At 33.9% G+C, this 15,787-nt stretch overlaps 1 protein-coding gene and 2 non-coding genes across 4 annotated transcripts in view; 2 read left to right on the top strand and 1 right to left on the bottom strand.

The window, feature by feature from the left end:
• Nucleotides 1-11,687, top strand: part of ccl39.6 (chemokine (C-C motif) ligand 39, duplicate 6) — a 41,941-nt gene extending 30,254 nt beyond the window's left edge. For both annotated transcript variants that reach the window (XM_073942941.1, XM_073942942.1), the window contains exons 2-4: nucleotides 10,507-10,645; nucleotides 11,187-11,313; nucleotides 11,398-11,687. In XM_073942941.1, the coding sequence (XP_073799042.1) occupies nucleotides 10,573-10,645; nucleotides 11,187-11,313; nucleotides 11,398-11,497 (300 nt within the window). In that variant the 5' untranslated portion in view covers nucleotides 10,507-10,572 and the 3' untranslated portion in view covers nucleotides 11,498-11,687. The remainder of the gene's footprint in view (nucleotides 1-10,506; nucleotides 10,646-11,186; nucleotides 11,314-11,397) is intronic.
• On the bottom strand, nucleotides 1,506-1,578 carry trnaf-gaa (transfer RNA phenylalanine (anticodon GAA)). Its single transcript has one exon. It is a non-coding gene; the product is annotated as a tRNA-Phe (tRNA).
• trnaa-agc (transfer RNA alanine (anticodon AGC)) lies at nucleotides 1,997-2,069 on the top strand. Its single transcript has one exon. It is a non-coding gene; the product is annotated as a tRNA-Ala (tRNA).
• Nucleotides 11,688-15,787: the final 4,100 nt, after the last annotated feature.

The following is a 15,787-nucleotide window of genomic DNA, read 5'->3' as shown; positions in this document are numbered from 1 at the left end:
ATAAATGAGAAACAACAGAAATTAAAACATTAAGTTATAATATACACATTAAACTCTTAAGTCTTTACATTATGACTTTAATAAATAAAATGTTTGTACTTCAGCTATTTAATATAACTATTCTGTTGTGTAATATATCTGAAAACACAAGTAATAAAATAAACAAAATACAATATATGCTTATAATATTTTTACAATAGATTTATAAAATACAATACAATCTAATTACTAAATATATATCATATATTGTCATAAACAAGTGTTAAACTCAAATGTTTTTAAAGTTTGTGCAGTCGTCTTTATAAATATAACTTTGTTTTACCTAAAATAGAATTATTTTAAAATTATAGAATTATTTGCTAAATTAAATGTTTAAGAAAAAACTGTTTAACTCTGTATTTCATGCAATTACATTATAAGTAACTGTAACTGTACATTTAAGTACAGTAACGTTAACTTTTTAGAGTGTACACCGCGATTATAGGGCCCAATATTGCTAGGTCGAATGGGGGCATTATTATTCTAAACAAATATCAGAACATTTTGTTTAATCATTTAACCAAATGGCGATGATTCCACCTTTTCTGATCACGAGCGACATTTGCTCTGTATTTATCATGGGAAACATTACCGTTTTACAAGTTATGAAGAAAACATCTGCCATAACGTTAACTTGCTGTCGATTGTAACTTATTATTTAACAGAAATACACACAGTATAATAAACTAATAATAAACTAATAATAAAGTAGTGTTACATCTGGCTTACCTGATTCAAAGATGACGATTATAATAAAAGCGTCGTGTGATTGGTTAAAAGTAAGCCATCGAGGAGAAACGCGATTGGTCAAACATACGTCACAGCAAAAAGAAATGCGATTGGTCAAAAGTAAGCCACTGAAGTGAAACGCGATTGGTCGAAATGACGTCAGCGCAAAGACAAACGTGATTGGTCAAAAGTAAGCCACAGGGGTTAAACTCTATTGGTCAAAAGTAAGCCACCGAGGTGAGACGTGATTGGCTCATGTGGGCTAACTTTGGGCTTACTTTGGCTCTGTAGACGGGATGCTGCAGGCGCATGCGAGAGGTAGCGGGATCGATGCCCGCATTCTCCACATGAATCTCCGCATCTGTTTTCATGCGTTTCACACTGGCTTTCATTGCATAGCTGGTTGCACCTTAAGACTTTATAGTGAAACTTCTTACGTCAGCTTTGCCGGTTCCTGTCTAGTGCTTATCATTGCAACCCTTCAGAAGCCCTATCAAGTCACAGTTTTCTTTTAGTCAATGGTGTGTCCGCAGTGGGACATCAAAGCGCTAAACCTATTGAAGATCGCTGTCGATTAGGCCATTGGAATCATCACCAGAAGCGACGTGACCATCTGGGAGGAAGATGGCGTTTTGGTCAAGTGGAAGCAGGTGGATTTAAGTGTGAAGCAGCTAGGCTTTTTGAGTGACTTTCGGTTCCCTGACCCTCATGCCAAAAACTGAACAACAACACTGCTTTGCCAAAACCCGGGATTGAACCAGGGACCTTTAGATCTTCAGTCTAACGCTCTCCCAACTGAGCTATTTCGGCTGTCTTATGTCAGCTGCTCTGCAGCATGGATGCCGGTGAGACCGAGCAGAGCTCTTGAATGCATCTGAGGCGTAGGAGGGTAAAAGTTTGGCCAGTACGGGTATCGAACCCGCAACCTTGGGCTTATTAGCACCACGTTCTAACCAGCTGAGCTAACCGACCACTTTCTGCACGCTAACATAGAAATCCAGGGCAGTGCCAATGTGGAGTGATTTAGGGATAACTTGTCATTCGGCATGCAGGACTCCTCACATGTTCCCTGGAGCAGGACCGGGTAGGACCTTTTAAAAAAAGCATGCTATTCCAAGCAATTTGACGAATAAATATCAAGCAGGGCAAAGGGGCCACCGCAGAGCAGATGTGATCTTTTTTTTTATTTTTTGATTACGTCGAAAATAGCCAAATTTTTTTCCAGCAAGGGGAATTAGCTCAAATGGTAGAGCGCTCGCTTAGCATGCGAGAGGTAGCGGGATCGATGCCCGCATTCTCCACATGAATCTCCGCATCTGTTTTCATGCGTTTCACACTGGCTTTCATTGCATAGCTGGTTGCACCTTAAGACTTTATAGTGAAACTTCTTATGTCAGCTTTGCCGGTTCCTGTCTAGTGCTTATCATTGCAACCCTTCAGAAGCCCTATCAAGTCACAGTTTTCTTTTAGTCAACGGCGTGTCCGCAGTGGGACATCAAAGCGCTAAACATATTTAAGATCGCTGTCGATTAGGCCATTGGAATCATCATTAGAAGCGACGAGTGACCATCTGGAAGGAAGATGGCGTTTTGGTCAAGTGGAAGCAGGTGGACTTAAATGTGAAGCAGCTAGGCTTTTTGAGTGACCTTCGGTTCCCTGACCCTCATGCCAAAAAACTGAACAACAACACTGCTTTGCCGAAACCCGGGATTGAACCAGGGACCTTTAGATCGTCAGCTTTGCCAGTTCCTATCTAGTACTTATCATTGCAACCCTTCAGAAGCCCTATCAAGTCACAGTTTTCTTTTTACTAAAGACTACTAATTAAAAGTTGATTTGTCTTCTACACCCACAAATTTTCTTTTAATGCAGCTTTACCTATTTAGTTGAATATATGTAAAAACTAAACTTATTTCATGCAACGAGTTCCCACGCAACAATCTAGTAAAGTCAACTAATTTGGGTTTACAGTGCACTTGATGGTCATAGATACACAGAAAGGGAGATACAGAGTAACAGGATGCAAAGGTTCAACCAAAGGAAGGTGCCCAAAACTCTGTCCTGGAGTGTCCTGCAAAAATTTTTGTTGCCAACCTGTCAATACATTTCCAGTATGCTAGTTAGAGCCTGAGTAGCTGGTTCAGGTGTCTAATTGGGGTTAGAACTATGTACCACCAGGATCAGGTTCGGGCACCCCTGACCTAAAGCCAAGTGACAAAAATGTGGCACCCATATTTGCTTCACAGGTCCCACAGTGAATTATAAACATTGGTAAATAAGTACATTCATTCAGTACGCCACAGGAACATACAATACATCATGGCTAGTTATTAATGAAATATTACTTGTTGATGTTGTTTATGTTAAATGAACACTTTTTCTAATGTATTTATGGGTTGTTTGTACCTCATTTTACATATAATAACATACAAAAAAACCTTGGTGTTTTAGTGCCCTAACTGCACGTTGTTGTCTTGAGGCAGCAAACCAAAATGTGGTGGGGCTAGGTTGGAGCACATTTTATGATTGATTTATTATAAGGAATCCCCAAGCACTTAAATATTCATTCATTCTCTTGTCTGCTTAGTCCCTTTATTAAACCGGGGTCGTCACAGCAGAATGAACCACCAACTTATCCAGCAAGTTTTTATGCAGCGGATGGCCTTCCAGCCACAACCCATCTCTGGGAAACATCCACACACACACACATTCACTACAGACAATTTAACCAACCCAATTCACCTGTACTGCTTGTCTTTGGACTGTGGGGGAAACCAGAGCACCCAGAGGAAACCCACGCAAAGGCAGGGTGAACATGCAAACTTCACACAGAAACACCAACTGAGCCGAGGTTCGAACCAGCAACACAGCAACCTTTTTGCTATGAGGCAACAGCACTACCCATTGCATCACTGCCTCGTCCCTCTAAAAAAATGTTAATTTTATTTTTTCTTTATCAAAAATATCATGCCATTGTCTCAGAAAATATTGGATAACTCCCACTTTATACTCTTTTAAAAGAAAGGTACCAGGAAGAGCCAAAAAGGTTTTATTTTAAAAGATTTGTTTTTAAATAAAAAGTTTCTATGGTTGTTAAAGATATTATGTAACAATCAATAAAGAACTGAGTGTATTTAAGGAATAAATCTGTTTATTAATCTATTTTAATTTTAGATCCAACCACCTTCAATTCACACAGTCTCTAGTAGTCTCGAACAGCTTGATTAGTTGGATCAGCTGTGTTTGATTATAGTTGGAGCCAAACTGTGAAGAGCTTTGGTTCTCCAGGAATACAGTTTGAGACCAATAAATTTAAGATTTTCAGTTAATAATTATTTTACATAACTGGTCATAACACTAGTAAAGTGATCATTTCCAAATTCAGCAATCGATTTAAATGAATGATAATTAAACAAATATCATGTCATCAAATGTCATCATTGTATGTGGTTCGATATACATCCTCTCTGTGCATAAAATCAAACAGACATGCGGGGATCAGAAAGAGGTCATGAAGAGTAAAAAGTGAAAAACCACACAAAGAAAGAAGACACTTTAAGAAGCAGAAGTGAAATATTGCTAAATTCCCCATCTGTCCAGACCTCCGGTCGGTTCATCTGTAAATACACTGTAAAAAATTCCAGGTTCCAACAATGCATTCATGTTGTCCTAACACAAATCTAATAAGTTAACTTAATAAACTGAAGTGGACTGAACATGAAACAATTAAGTTATCCCTATAATTCAAAAGGACGATGTTGTTTTAGTTAATTTTAAATAAATACAACCAAATCAGTAAAAGTTGGGACCGTATGGAAAAAGCAAATAAAAAAGAAATTAGTGATTTCTAAATTTACTTTGACTTACATTTGCAGACAATATGAACACAAAATATTTACTCAAAATATTTTGTGTTTTGTCTGGTCAACTTCATTTCATTTGTAAATATACATCCTTTCCTGTCGTTCAGACCTGCAACACATTCCAAAAACAGCTGTGATAGGAACAGTTTTGAGCTAGTAATTGGGTAAATTGGTTAAAAATGATTTGATTTGAAATAAGTGATGTCGACAGCTGATTGTAATTATATTTTGGAAGAAAAGCAGCATCCAAGAAAGGTCTAGTCCTTTAGGAGCAAAGATGGGCCAACGATCGCCAGTTTGCCAACAAATATGTGAGAAAGTTATTTAAATGTTTAAAAACAATGTTCCTTAAAGAAAGACAGGGAGACATTTGGATATTTCACCTTCAACAGTCCATAACATCATTAAAAGATTCAAGGAATTTGGAGGAATTTTTGTAAAGACCAGAGGCGCAAACCAAAGCTGAACAACCATTATCTCCGATCCCTCAGATTTTATTAGTCTATAAGTAATATCACCATGTGGGCTCAGGACTACTTTGGAAAACATTTGTCAAGTATCACAATACATAATTACATCCACAAATGCCCGTAAAAACTGTACTGTGGCAAAAGGAAGCCCTGTGTTAACAGTGTCCAGCAGTATCATCAACATCTCTGGGCTCAGAGGCATCTTGGATAGACCCTCACAGTGGAAACGTGAACTGTGGTCAGATGAATCAGTATCCCAGGTATTTTTTGAGAGAAATGGACGCCGTGTGCTCTGGACCATAGAAGAAAAGGATCATCCAGAATGTTACTAGCATCGAGTAAAAACCCAGGGTCTGTTACGATATGGGGTTGTGGTAACTTGCACTTCTATAATGGCACTATTAATGCTAAAATGTACATAGAGACTTTGGAGCACAAGATGCTGCCTTAATTTTTCCCTGTTTGTCTGCAATGAAATACAAGTCAAATTAAACTTAGAAATCACTTTTTTTTTCTTTTTTTTTTGCGTTTTGTTTTTGTCCCAACTTTTTCTACTTCGGGTTGTAGTTTGATGAAGCACAACAAATATTTTTTGCATGTACATTGTGTACACAATTGCTTCATGTTGCTTAAACACAAATTGATTGAGTTAACTTAATTGTTTATACAAATGTAAGTGGATTGAACACAAAACAATGAAGTTGTCCTAAACACAGCTCAGTAATTCTGTTGATTCAGCTCATTTTAAATACATACACTGAAAAATTTTTGCAAGCAGAACTGTTGCAAACAATTTATTTGTGTTGAACTTAAACAAACAAATTAAGTTTAATAATGTTCAACTTAATTTGTTTGTTTAAATTCAACACAAATAAATGGTTTGCAACCACTAAACTTAAAAAAACTAAGTAAATCCAAGGAATCATCTTTGAATATTTTTTTTTAGTGTAGTTTGAACAAGCAGCAAAAACTATTTTTGGAGTGTATAATAGTTTGTTTTATTTATGACTATTATTTGTTGAAGTGTTGGTTGAGGATGGCCTGGGCGACTGTGGAATTTTCCGGCCTAAAATCGTGTAACATCCGCCCCTGTCCTCATTAACAGAGGTGTTATGATAAGAAAAGCAGCCTCCCCCTCAGACCCATGCCCACCTCGCCAACCAGCCCACCAGTTTCATGCCCAGGCATAAAAAATTCCTCTTCTCATGCTGCCCAAAATAACGACACTATGTAATCCCCCACCCATCTATTTACCTTCACATGATTGTGTTTTACCGAGGACTGTTTTCGTTTAAATTTTAAAATATGCTATGTTGTTTTTATTTCTTTATTATTGGAGAATATTTCTACATCTAAAAAACCTGAGCAATAAGATCATGATGTTGAATCACATTTTAGCATCTTTAACTCTTGTTTAGGATGAGATTTAGATGAGATGGTAAAGGACAACTGCACTATAAAAAGGCTAGGTTGCACATAATTAATTTGTGTTGGTACATGTAGTAATAAGGTTAACTCATTAGGTTGTTCAGATTTAGCTGGATTAAACGTGAAACAACTGAGTTGTCACAAAAAAAAAAACCTCATGAATTGTGGTGTTTCAGGTGACGCATTGGCGCAGTAGGTAGTGCTGTCGCCTCACAGCAAGAAGGTTGCTGGTTCGAGCCTCGGCTGGCCCCTGGGTACCGGATTAATAAAGGGACTAAGCCGAAAAGAGAATGAATGAATGAATTGTGTTGTTTCAGCTAGTTTTAAATAACTAGTTTGTAAAATCTGCAAATGCAATTTTTTTCAAGTGTGTGATGAAGCAACCTCTGTGAGAATTGCTCTGGAATACAAGTTTTACTATTGAGCAAGACTCATATGCCCCATCAGACCTGCATGTTTCTCTCCTATAGTATTTTTGTTTGTTTCTAGGACTAAAGCTGCTGCATGAATGCTAAAGGTTTAAACAAAATTGAAACCATCAACTAAAAGACAGAGCCTCCTAAAGTTTACAAACACAAGCTCAGTCATTCAAAGGATAGAAAATAGAAAATTAGGAAAATAGTAATTAGGTAAGAGTTTATGGAGTCCATAAAAGTATAGACTTCTTTTTGAAATGTGGGCCATTTCCAAGCAAAATATGTGAGGAAGTTCGTTTTTGTACATTACTTAGTAAATAAAAATTCTTTCAGTTCCCCCTAAATGTTCTTTTGAACAACATCTGTCATATTATATTTAGACCTCCTTCCAGTTTTCAATGAAAAAAAAACTGTCCGCAATTTTAGTTAGGACAACACACTCCAAGTTAGTCTGGTGTTTATTTTTATTTGCATTAAATCAGACTAACAAATGAACCCATACAGGTACAGAGAACTATGCATCTATAAATAAACATTCTTATTTGAAAACATGTTCAGTTTTCAAAATCTAAATTGGCTTATTTTTATAGAATATCTGATCAGCGAAAAAGCTGGAAATATGTTGTTTGTGTTTTTGTCAATTATATAAAGTCATAAATATTTGACGATGGACTCGCATTTTTAATCATTTTTAGTTGTATACAAACAGGATTCAGTTATTCTGCTTATTGTTGAGATGTTGTTTTGTGATACATTTTTCAGCTACAGTGTATACACAGTAAAAAATGCTGTAAAGTTTACATTATTACTGGCAATTCTGGATGCCAGTAATACTGTAAAATTTACAGTGCACTTGTAAATTTACAGAATTACTGTAAAAAATAGCCAGTAATACTGTAAAATCACCAGTAATACTATGAAAGAGCCAGTAATACTGTAAAATTTGTCGGTTAAACTGTAAAATAGCCAGTAATACAATGAAAATTGCCAGTAATATTATAAAATAGCCAGTAATACGGTAAAATTTTGCCAGTAAAACTGTAAAATAGCCAGTAATACTGTAAAATTTGCCAGAAAAACTGTAAAATAGCCAGTAATACAGTAAAATAGATAGCAATACTTTAAAATAGCCAGTAAAACTGTAAAAATTGGAAGGAATACTGTAATAATTAACAAATGGGCTATAAAAGAATAATTACAATTGTGCTGTAAAACTACCAGTGCAATTGTAATTGTTAATTTGCAGTGCTCTCGTACATTTTGCCAGTGATACTGTAAAATAGACAGTAATACTGTAAAATTGGCCAGTAATCCTGTAAAAAAGCCAGTAACACTAAAATTTACAAACGCGCTATAAATTAATAACTACAAATGTATTGTAAAACTACAGTGCATTTGTAATTGTTAATTTGCAGTGCTCTTGTAAATTGTACAGTAATGCTGTAAAATAGTCGGTAATACTGTAAAATTTACCAGTAATACTGTAAAGATTGCCGATAATGTATAAAATTTACAAACACGCTATAAATTGATAATTATGATTGTGTTGTAAAACTACAGTGCAGTTGTATTTATGAGTTTGTAGTGCTATTGTAAATTATGCCAGTAATACTGTTAAAATTGCCAGTAATGCTGTAAAATTTACAAACACACTATAAATTAATAATTACTATTGTGCTGTAAAACTAAACCGCAATTGTAATTGTTAATTTGCAGTGCTCTTGTAAATTTTACAGTAATACTGTAAAATAGCCAGTAATATTGTAAAATTTACCTGTAATACTGTAAAGATTAACAATAATTTATAAAGTTTACAATATATAATTATTTATAAATTATAACCATTTATAATTATGATTGTGTTGTAAAACTACAGCGCAATTGTAATTGTTAATTTGCAGTGCTCTTGTAAATTTTACAGAATGATTGGCAACTAAAATTGCCTAAAAAACAAATAGAAAAATCTAAAATTACATGTAACTTCACAACTTTTTTTAGAAATTAGGATTGTTTTTGAATTTAGGGCCACTAAAAATTAATTTGAATTATAGGGAAGGCTAATATATGTTGTAGAACTGTTTGACAGCTTGTAAATGTATTATCATTCTCTGGTTAAACAAGTGAGACTACAATACATTATACACTAGCAGACATCAGTCGGGTTGGGTTATCAGTTACACAGGACATTATTTGTCAGCAAATATCACAGGTTTTAGTGGCTTATTCCAGAAAGTGAAAACCAAATGTATAATTTTGATTTTTCACTAAATTTAATGTCAATAGCTTCTGGGTGCCATTTGCTGATGTCACCTAATCTTAATATAGTTGTTTAACCTTTGCCGGCAGCATGTTTGACACCTCTGGTAGCCTATAGATAGATGTATAGGGTATTTCCTATATGAAAATAGCACTTACATCTTCAGGCAGAAGATAAGATAAAAGACCCCGTGTTATTTTCTACCCAGAAGAAGGGTGCTACTGGTTTACTGAATCAGCAATTGGTATTTCTTTCTATCATCTATACTGGCAGTACATATTCATCATATTTTGTTCTCTTGAGGTAAATCATGCCTGAATAATTAAAGGTTCAATCATGTTTCTGACACTGTGTTGTGCTCAGTTTGTGAGTCTAATTATGACATATTTGGTTATAAATGTTAGTCTACATGTTTGCAAGATTGTTTCCTTCATTAAAACAAAATTTAAAAAATTGTATTTCTGAAATATAGCTATTCGTTTTTATGCTCTTAAAAATTAAGGTTCCAGGAAGAACTAACAAGTTTTTTTTTAACAATGACGCCACTGTTTTGGTTCCTCAAACAATCTTAAAGTGAAAGGTTCTTGAAAGAACCATGATCTAAAAAGTCTTTTGGAGAATTAAATAGTTCCATGAATGTTAAAGTCTCTTGAATTATCAATGCCAATAACAAAACTTCATTTTTTATTCTGGCTGAAATAAAACAAATAGGACTTTCTCTAGAAGAAACATATTATCGGAAATACTGTGAAAATTAATGCTCCATTAAACATCACTTGAGAAATATTTTTAAAATAATATTTCAGACCAGGGCTAATAATATTGTCCTCAATATGTTTTTAAAAACATTGTAAACATTTAAACACTGTGATCCAAATGTCACACAATATACTAAATATTTTGCAGAGATAAGGTTACTGAAATGTTTTACATGTTGAAAGGGAGCAATGTGAATCATACATGGTGTTTGTGTTTACATTTCACTTTCAAGATGACGCTCACACTTTAATTAGCTGATGAACGAAGAGAAACTGGGCTTGTCACTTTCACACGCATCTATATTTGGATATTTGTAGGAGGTCATTTTAATTAGAAAGCTTCAGTACTGTAGGCTCGGGGTATTTCCTTTGTAGTTTGCACTATGCTGAATAATCTATATTTATATATTGCACTTTAAAAATGCAGAGGAAGACGGGCATTTTTTTTCCTACTCAAAAAAGTTTGCGTCACTGATCCAGAGATTTAGAGCAGGGGAATTCTTTCAGAATTGACATTAACTAATGTTCTCTCTCTATATAATGGAGCTCTGGCAGTTCACCAGACACTCAGACTCAGTATCTCTCAACTGGTTCATCAAGCATACCTGAAGAATGAAGATCATCATGAAGACCGCTTTACTGTTTGCAGTGCTGTGCTGCGCTCTTCTGCCTCAACCCTCAGATGGTAAGTCTGATTCTGATCTCTCTCCTCTTTCATGGGATGTAAAGTGCTTCTTGCTCCAGATTTCCCAAAGCAAGGCAGTCTTTCTCCTTAAAAAACAATCATTTCTCTGATTTAACCATTATTAACTAAGTAAATTATATTGTTTGACCAATTTTATACAAAAATAACTGTATAAGCCCTTGACTCTAATAATTTAAAATAATAATAATAAAATGTAGAACCTGAATTTATCCAATTAATTTGAATTTTGTGTTAGAATTGTATGAAAATTAGCACATATTTAATACATCATGCCTGATTTTTATATTTAAGTCAAATGTTATGAGCATGTAATTAAACAGTCTTTAATCCTTAATGTAATGTGTTCCTGAATTTGCAATATTTGCTATACAGAGAGAGTCCATGCATTCATTTATGTTTCCTTATTTAATGGTTTTATTTTTATTTAGCACCCCTTTGAACTGTTAAGTCCCCCAATTAGCACCACCAATGAACAAACAGGCTGAATCCCATTTTACATGTAAACCTTTTACATTTTAAGGTCAAGAATCTGCTGATGCTGCAAACAGTATGTGCTGCTTTGGTAAAGGCAGTAACATCAAAATTCCTCTGAGACGACTGGAGTATTTTTACTGGACAAGCAGCCGCTGCCCCCTCAAACACGTTGTGTGAGTATCTCTTCTATATATTACTGCTAACAATATATTCTCACTTCATACTCATGTTTAAAGCTTTATTCTCATCTGCTTTAGGTTTGTTACAATAGCAAAGAAACATCTCTGTATGAATCCAGACAATGAGTGGGTCCAGAAGGTCATAAACATGAAATCAGGTTCAGGCTCATCAGTATGAAACTTGGAAGATATTTTCTGCACTTACTTGGATACATACCCCATACATATGACCATTTGTAAAATAAAGCTGCAAAATAGTATCTCAACATTTCAGAGTGTTGTTATTGTAATGTATTGCATGTATTATTATTCTGTATTATTCAAATGTGTTGATCTTGTTTATGTGTCAATAAATGTTCATGATCTCATGCAAATGTTGAGTGTTACTATTATTCCTTATTAAAATAGTCTCATGTTAGTTGTCAAATACTACTACTGTTTCTTTTTCTGTATAGTTTGGGTCAGCTTTACAAACCGGAGCCTCTGAAATATTTGGAGATTTTTTTTAAATAATTAAAGTATTGCAAAATTATTTAAATAAAATATAATAAAAAATAACAATAAAATCTAAAAATATACCAAAGTTTTTTAAATAGATTCAAATAAATATGCAAACTGTCTATTTTAACAAACAAATAAATACAGGTAAAATAATCAAATAACTGTCATACAAATGTTTTTAAATATAATTAAATTAAATAGTTTATTTATAAGTGCTGCTTAAATTACAAGAATTAATAATATTAATATAATAGAAGAGAAGCTGAAATTATTTTATACTTTAAATATACAGTGCTGAGCATAATTGAGTACACCCCATATTGCAAATGTATGTTTTTATCCATTTCTCAGTGAATATAGGCAATTTTGGTTCATTTGAATATATATGAATATGATATTTTTATTAAAATAATATTTTTTTCACCAAACATATTTAGAAATGTAAAGATATATATATATATATATATATATATATATATATATATATATATATATATATATATATATATACATATATATATATATATATATATATATATATATATATATATATATATATATATATATATATATATTTTTTTTTTTTTTTTTTTTTTTTTTTTTTTTTTTTTTTTGCTTCTCTTGAAATTTCCTCTTGTTTAAATTTGAATGTAATAATTTTCTATTACTTATAAATTTGGCTGTACTAGTTTTAGGACCGTTATCGTAAGTTATTTTGTTAGATAATCTCCAGATTTGGCTTCAGCATTGATTAATCTAATGTATATGCAAATATAATAGTGTATAGCTTCCTATTAAAATATGAATTTAAAAAAAGAGATTTATGAGAGGGGTACTTATATATGCTGAGCAATGTATAGCAAATAATATTTCATAACCATTTATAATAATATACCTTCACAGTATAAATTGGGTCTTGGGCCTGTGTGGCATCTAAAAGTTTAAAAGCCCTGTTTGTGTAACAGTGTTCATTACATTTGAGGATCAGTTATAATAATTATTCTGTTAATTGTTAATAAATGATTTTTAAAAAATGATTTATTTGATGAACAGTGTTGTCTGTCACTAGGATAATTTCCTCAAATGCAGCTTTTAGAAATAAATGTTCTTTACATTTTATTCATGAGGTCTATTTTATAAACAGAATCAATCATTTAACATTTCTGTTCTAAAGAAAACCTAATTTCATATTTATTATTATGAAAATGGCACAATATGCTATTCGATTATTCCACTAGATGGCACACGGGCATTGTTATTTGAATCGTCTTAAAATCTGTTCTCCCAATTGAGTAAAGTTTTTAATATATTTCCACCATTTTTTTTCTTTTCTTTTCTTGTTTGATATCACAATGCTGGCATATACTGTTTCTCAGATCTGTTTATGTTGTGTCTAAATTAAATATTAGTTAACAAAACGTCACGTTTAAAGTGACGACGAAACAGTGGATCATCCGGGTAACTTTGGGGAACTCCTAAACTACGATTTGTTTGCACATTTTGGACGCAGCATCGGACATTCTCCTGTGGTTTCTCATAGCTGCAGAATGAAGACTCCATTATTATTGTTAGTGTGTGTGGTGATGTTGTGCTCGCTGCCTGATTCCTCATCTGGTGAGTCTGACTATAGCCCCTTTCACACAGTGATACCGGAAAATATCCGGAAAATTTACGGAACGACTTTACCGGTATGTTCAAAAAAGCGCTGTTCACACAGGCGAGGACGTTACGGAAATTTTCCGGAAAAGAGCATTCACACATCCATTCCAAAATACCGGTAAATTCTGACATCATTCACCACAAATGAGCTTTAAACGGCTGCGCTTGTATTTGTAAACATTTGACTAAATTACAAACTCTTTTGATGATCAATATTGTAAACAACTTTCACAGGATCATATTCGCATGTCGAGATGTTCGTAATATGTGCATGTGCTGCCGCTCACAGGCTGTTTCATGGGCACACGCAAAGCTTGAAGGTAAACAAACAACGGCTTATCATAAGCATCTTATCGATGATTATTTGCACAGTTGGCATTAAGGAGAACATATAAACCTTATCTGACTAACTTCTAGCAGCTAAATGCGTCTGGAAAAATATTCAAAGGCTTTTATTCTCACAAACCGCGCGGACGTAAATGCGTCTGACTGTTGTGATTGGCTAAAGCAGAAGTCTTACGTCAGCACGTTCTAGACGTGCACGCGCTTATTCCGGAAATATTCCTTCTGCGTTCACACAGCGCAGCATTCCGGCAAATTGCCGGTAATGTTACAACTTCTCTTTCCGGAAAATAGCCAGAACGAATTTACCGGTATTTTCAAAAAGGACCTGTTCACACATACAACCTTTCCGGAAAATTGCCGGTAATTTTCCGGAAAGGTCTGTATGTGTGAAAGGGGCTTATATCAAATCTCTTTTATAGGATTAAAAGTTAATGCCAGGGCCCTTGTCTACTGGTAAGATGATTATAAAGTCGAAATCTCGACTGATACACCCCACTGGGTCACCAATGAATAAAAATTACAAACAGCCCTGCTGTTTTCAAATACTAAATTGCTCGCATCAGTTAAGATTGATAATTTGATTGTTTCAAACTGTTTAAAAATATGGCGTCAAATTAAGAAGTGCTGCAAATTACCAGACACTAACTTACTACTTCTGCCCTAATATATCATAATCATGCATTCCCCTCTCTATTTCTGACACGACATTCAATATAGCTCATAGCTGTATGAAATCCAAAAGTTAACTTTCCAAATCACCTGTTTTTAAATGGTCTGTCTTTAAAAGTGAGGGGAATGTTTCCCCCTACGCCCCTGATTCCTGGCAGGCATAAATTATTTCAATTTAAAGAAACGCATAGACTGCACTACTCAAAATCTAAATTACACAGAATTTATTTAACCGTTTCCCCTACATGTGACAGGTTGTAAGTCTGCTGAAGGCTCCCTGACCCACCTCTTTTTTCATGTCACGTGTTCAAAACTTTATGATTTCTGGTGGGACATATTTAAATGGTTTTCTGATATATATGTTTTTACCTTCACACCTGACCCAGAAATTGTTATATTTGGGTACTCTCGTTCTCTGCTGGATTATAATGTGTTCATACAAAATACCATAATTTATAGAACGATTACTGATGAAAGTGTTAAGTTGATTTTACAATACAGTTTAAGTCAGAATTATTAGCCCGCCTGTTTATTTTTTTCCCCAATTTCTGTTTAATGGAGAGAAGATTTTCTTCAACACATTTCTAAACATAATAGTTTTGATAACTGATTTCTAATAACTGATTTATTTCATCCTTGCCATGAAGACAGTAAATAATATTTTACTAGATATTATTCACTTCTATACAGCTTAAAGTTACATTTAAAGGCTTAACAAGGTTAATTAGGTTAACTAGGCAGGCTAGGGTAATTAGACAAGTTATTGTAAATGATGGATTGTTCTGTAGACAGTCAAAAAAAATTAGCTTAAAATTAAAATTGTGTTTAAAAATTAAAAACCACTTTTATTCTTGCCGAAATAAACAAATAAGACTTTCTCTAGAAGAAAAAAATATTATCAGACATTCTGTGAAAATTTCCTGAACCTGTTAAACATCATTTGTTCAAAAAATCAAAAATTTAAAAAAGAAAAATAAATTCTAGCGGGGGCTAATAATTCTGACTTCAACTGTATATGGCAACCATTTCTTGATCATCTGGACCAATACACTGTTAACCCTTACCGTAGATTATGCAGTAAATAACTGTAAAATAGCCAGTTTTTAGCTGTAATGAAAGGAAACAGTATTTTACTGTAAAAGAAGCAGGATTTGTATGAAATTCTGTAGTGCAAAGAATAAATCAAAGTAATTTACTCTATGTACCCATTACAGATATTTACTGTCATAATAAATGGTAAATTACTGATCAACCATTACTGCCCCATCTACTCTGATGCTTTATGTTGCTATTT

Source organism: Danio rerio, chromosome 25 (genome assembly GCF_049306965.1).
Source record: "Danio rerio strain Tuebingen ecotype United States chromosome 25, GRCz12tu, whole genome shotgun sequence".
In the NCBI taxonomy this organism is placed as follows: Eukaryota; Metazoa; Chordata; class Actinopteri; order Cypriniformes; family Danionidae; genus Danio; species Danio rerio.
Note: the sequence above shows the minus strand (reverse complement) of the source record. Positions and strands in the feature narration are given on the sequence as shown.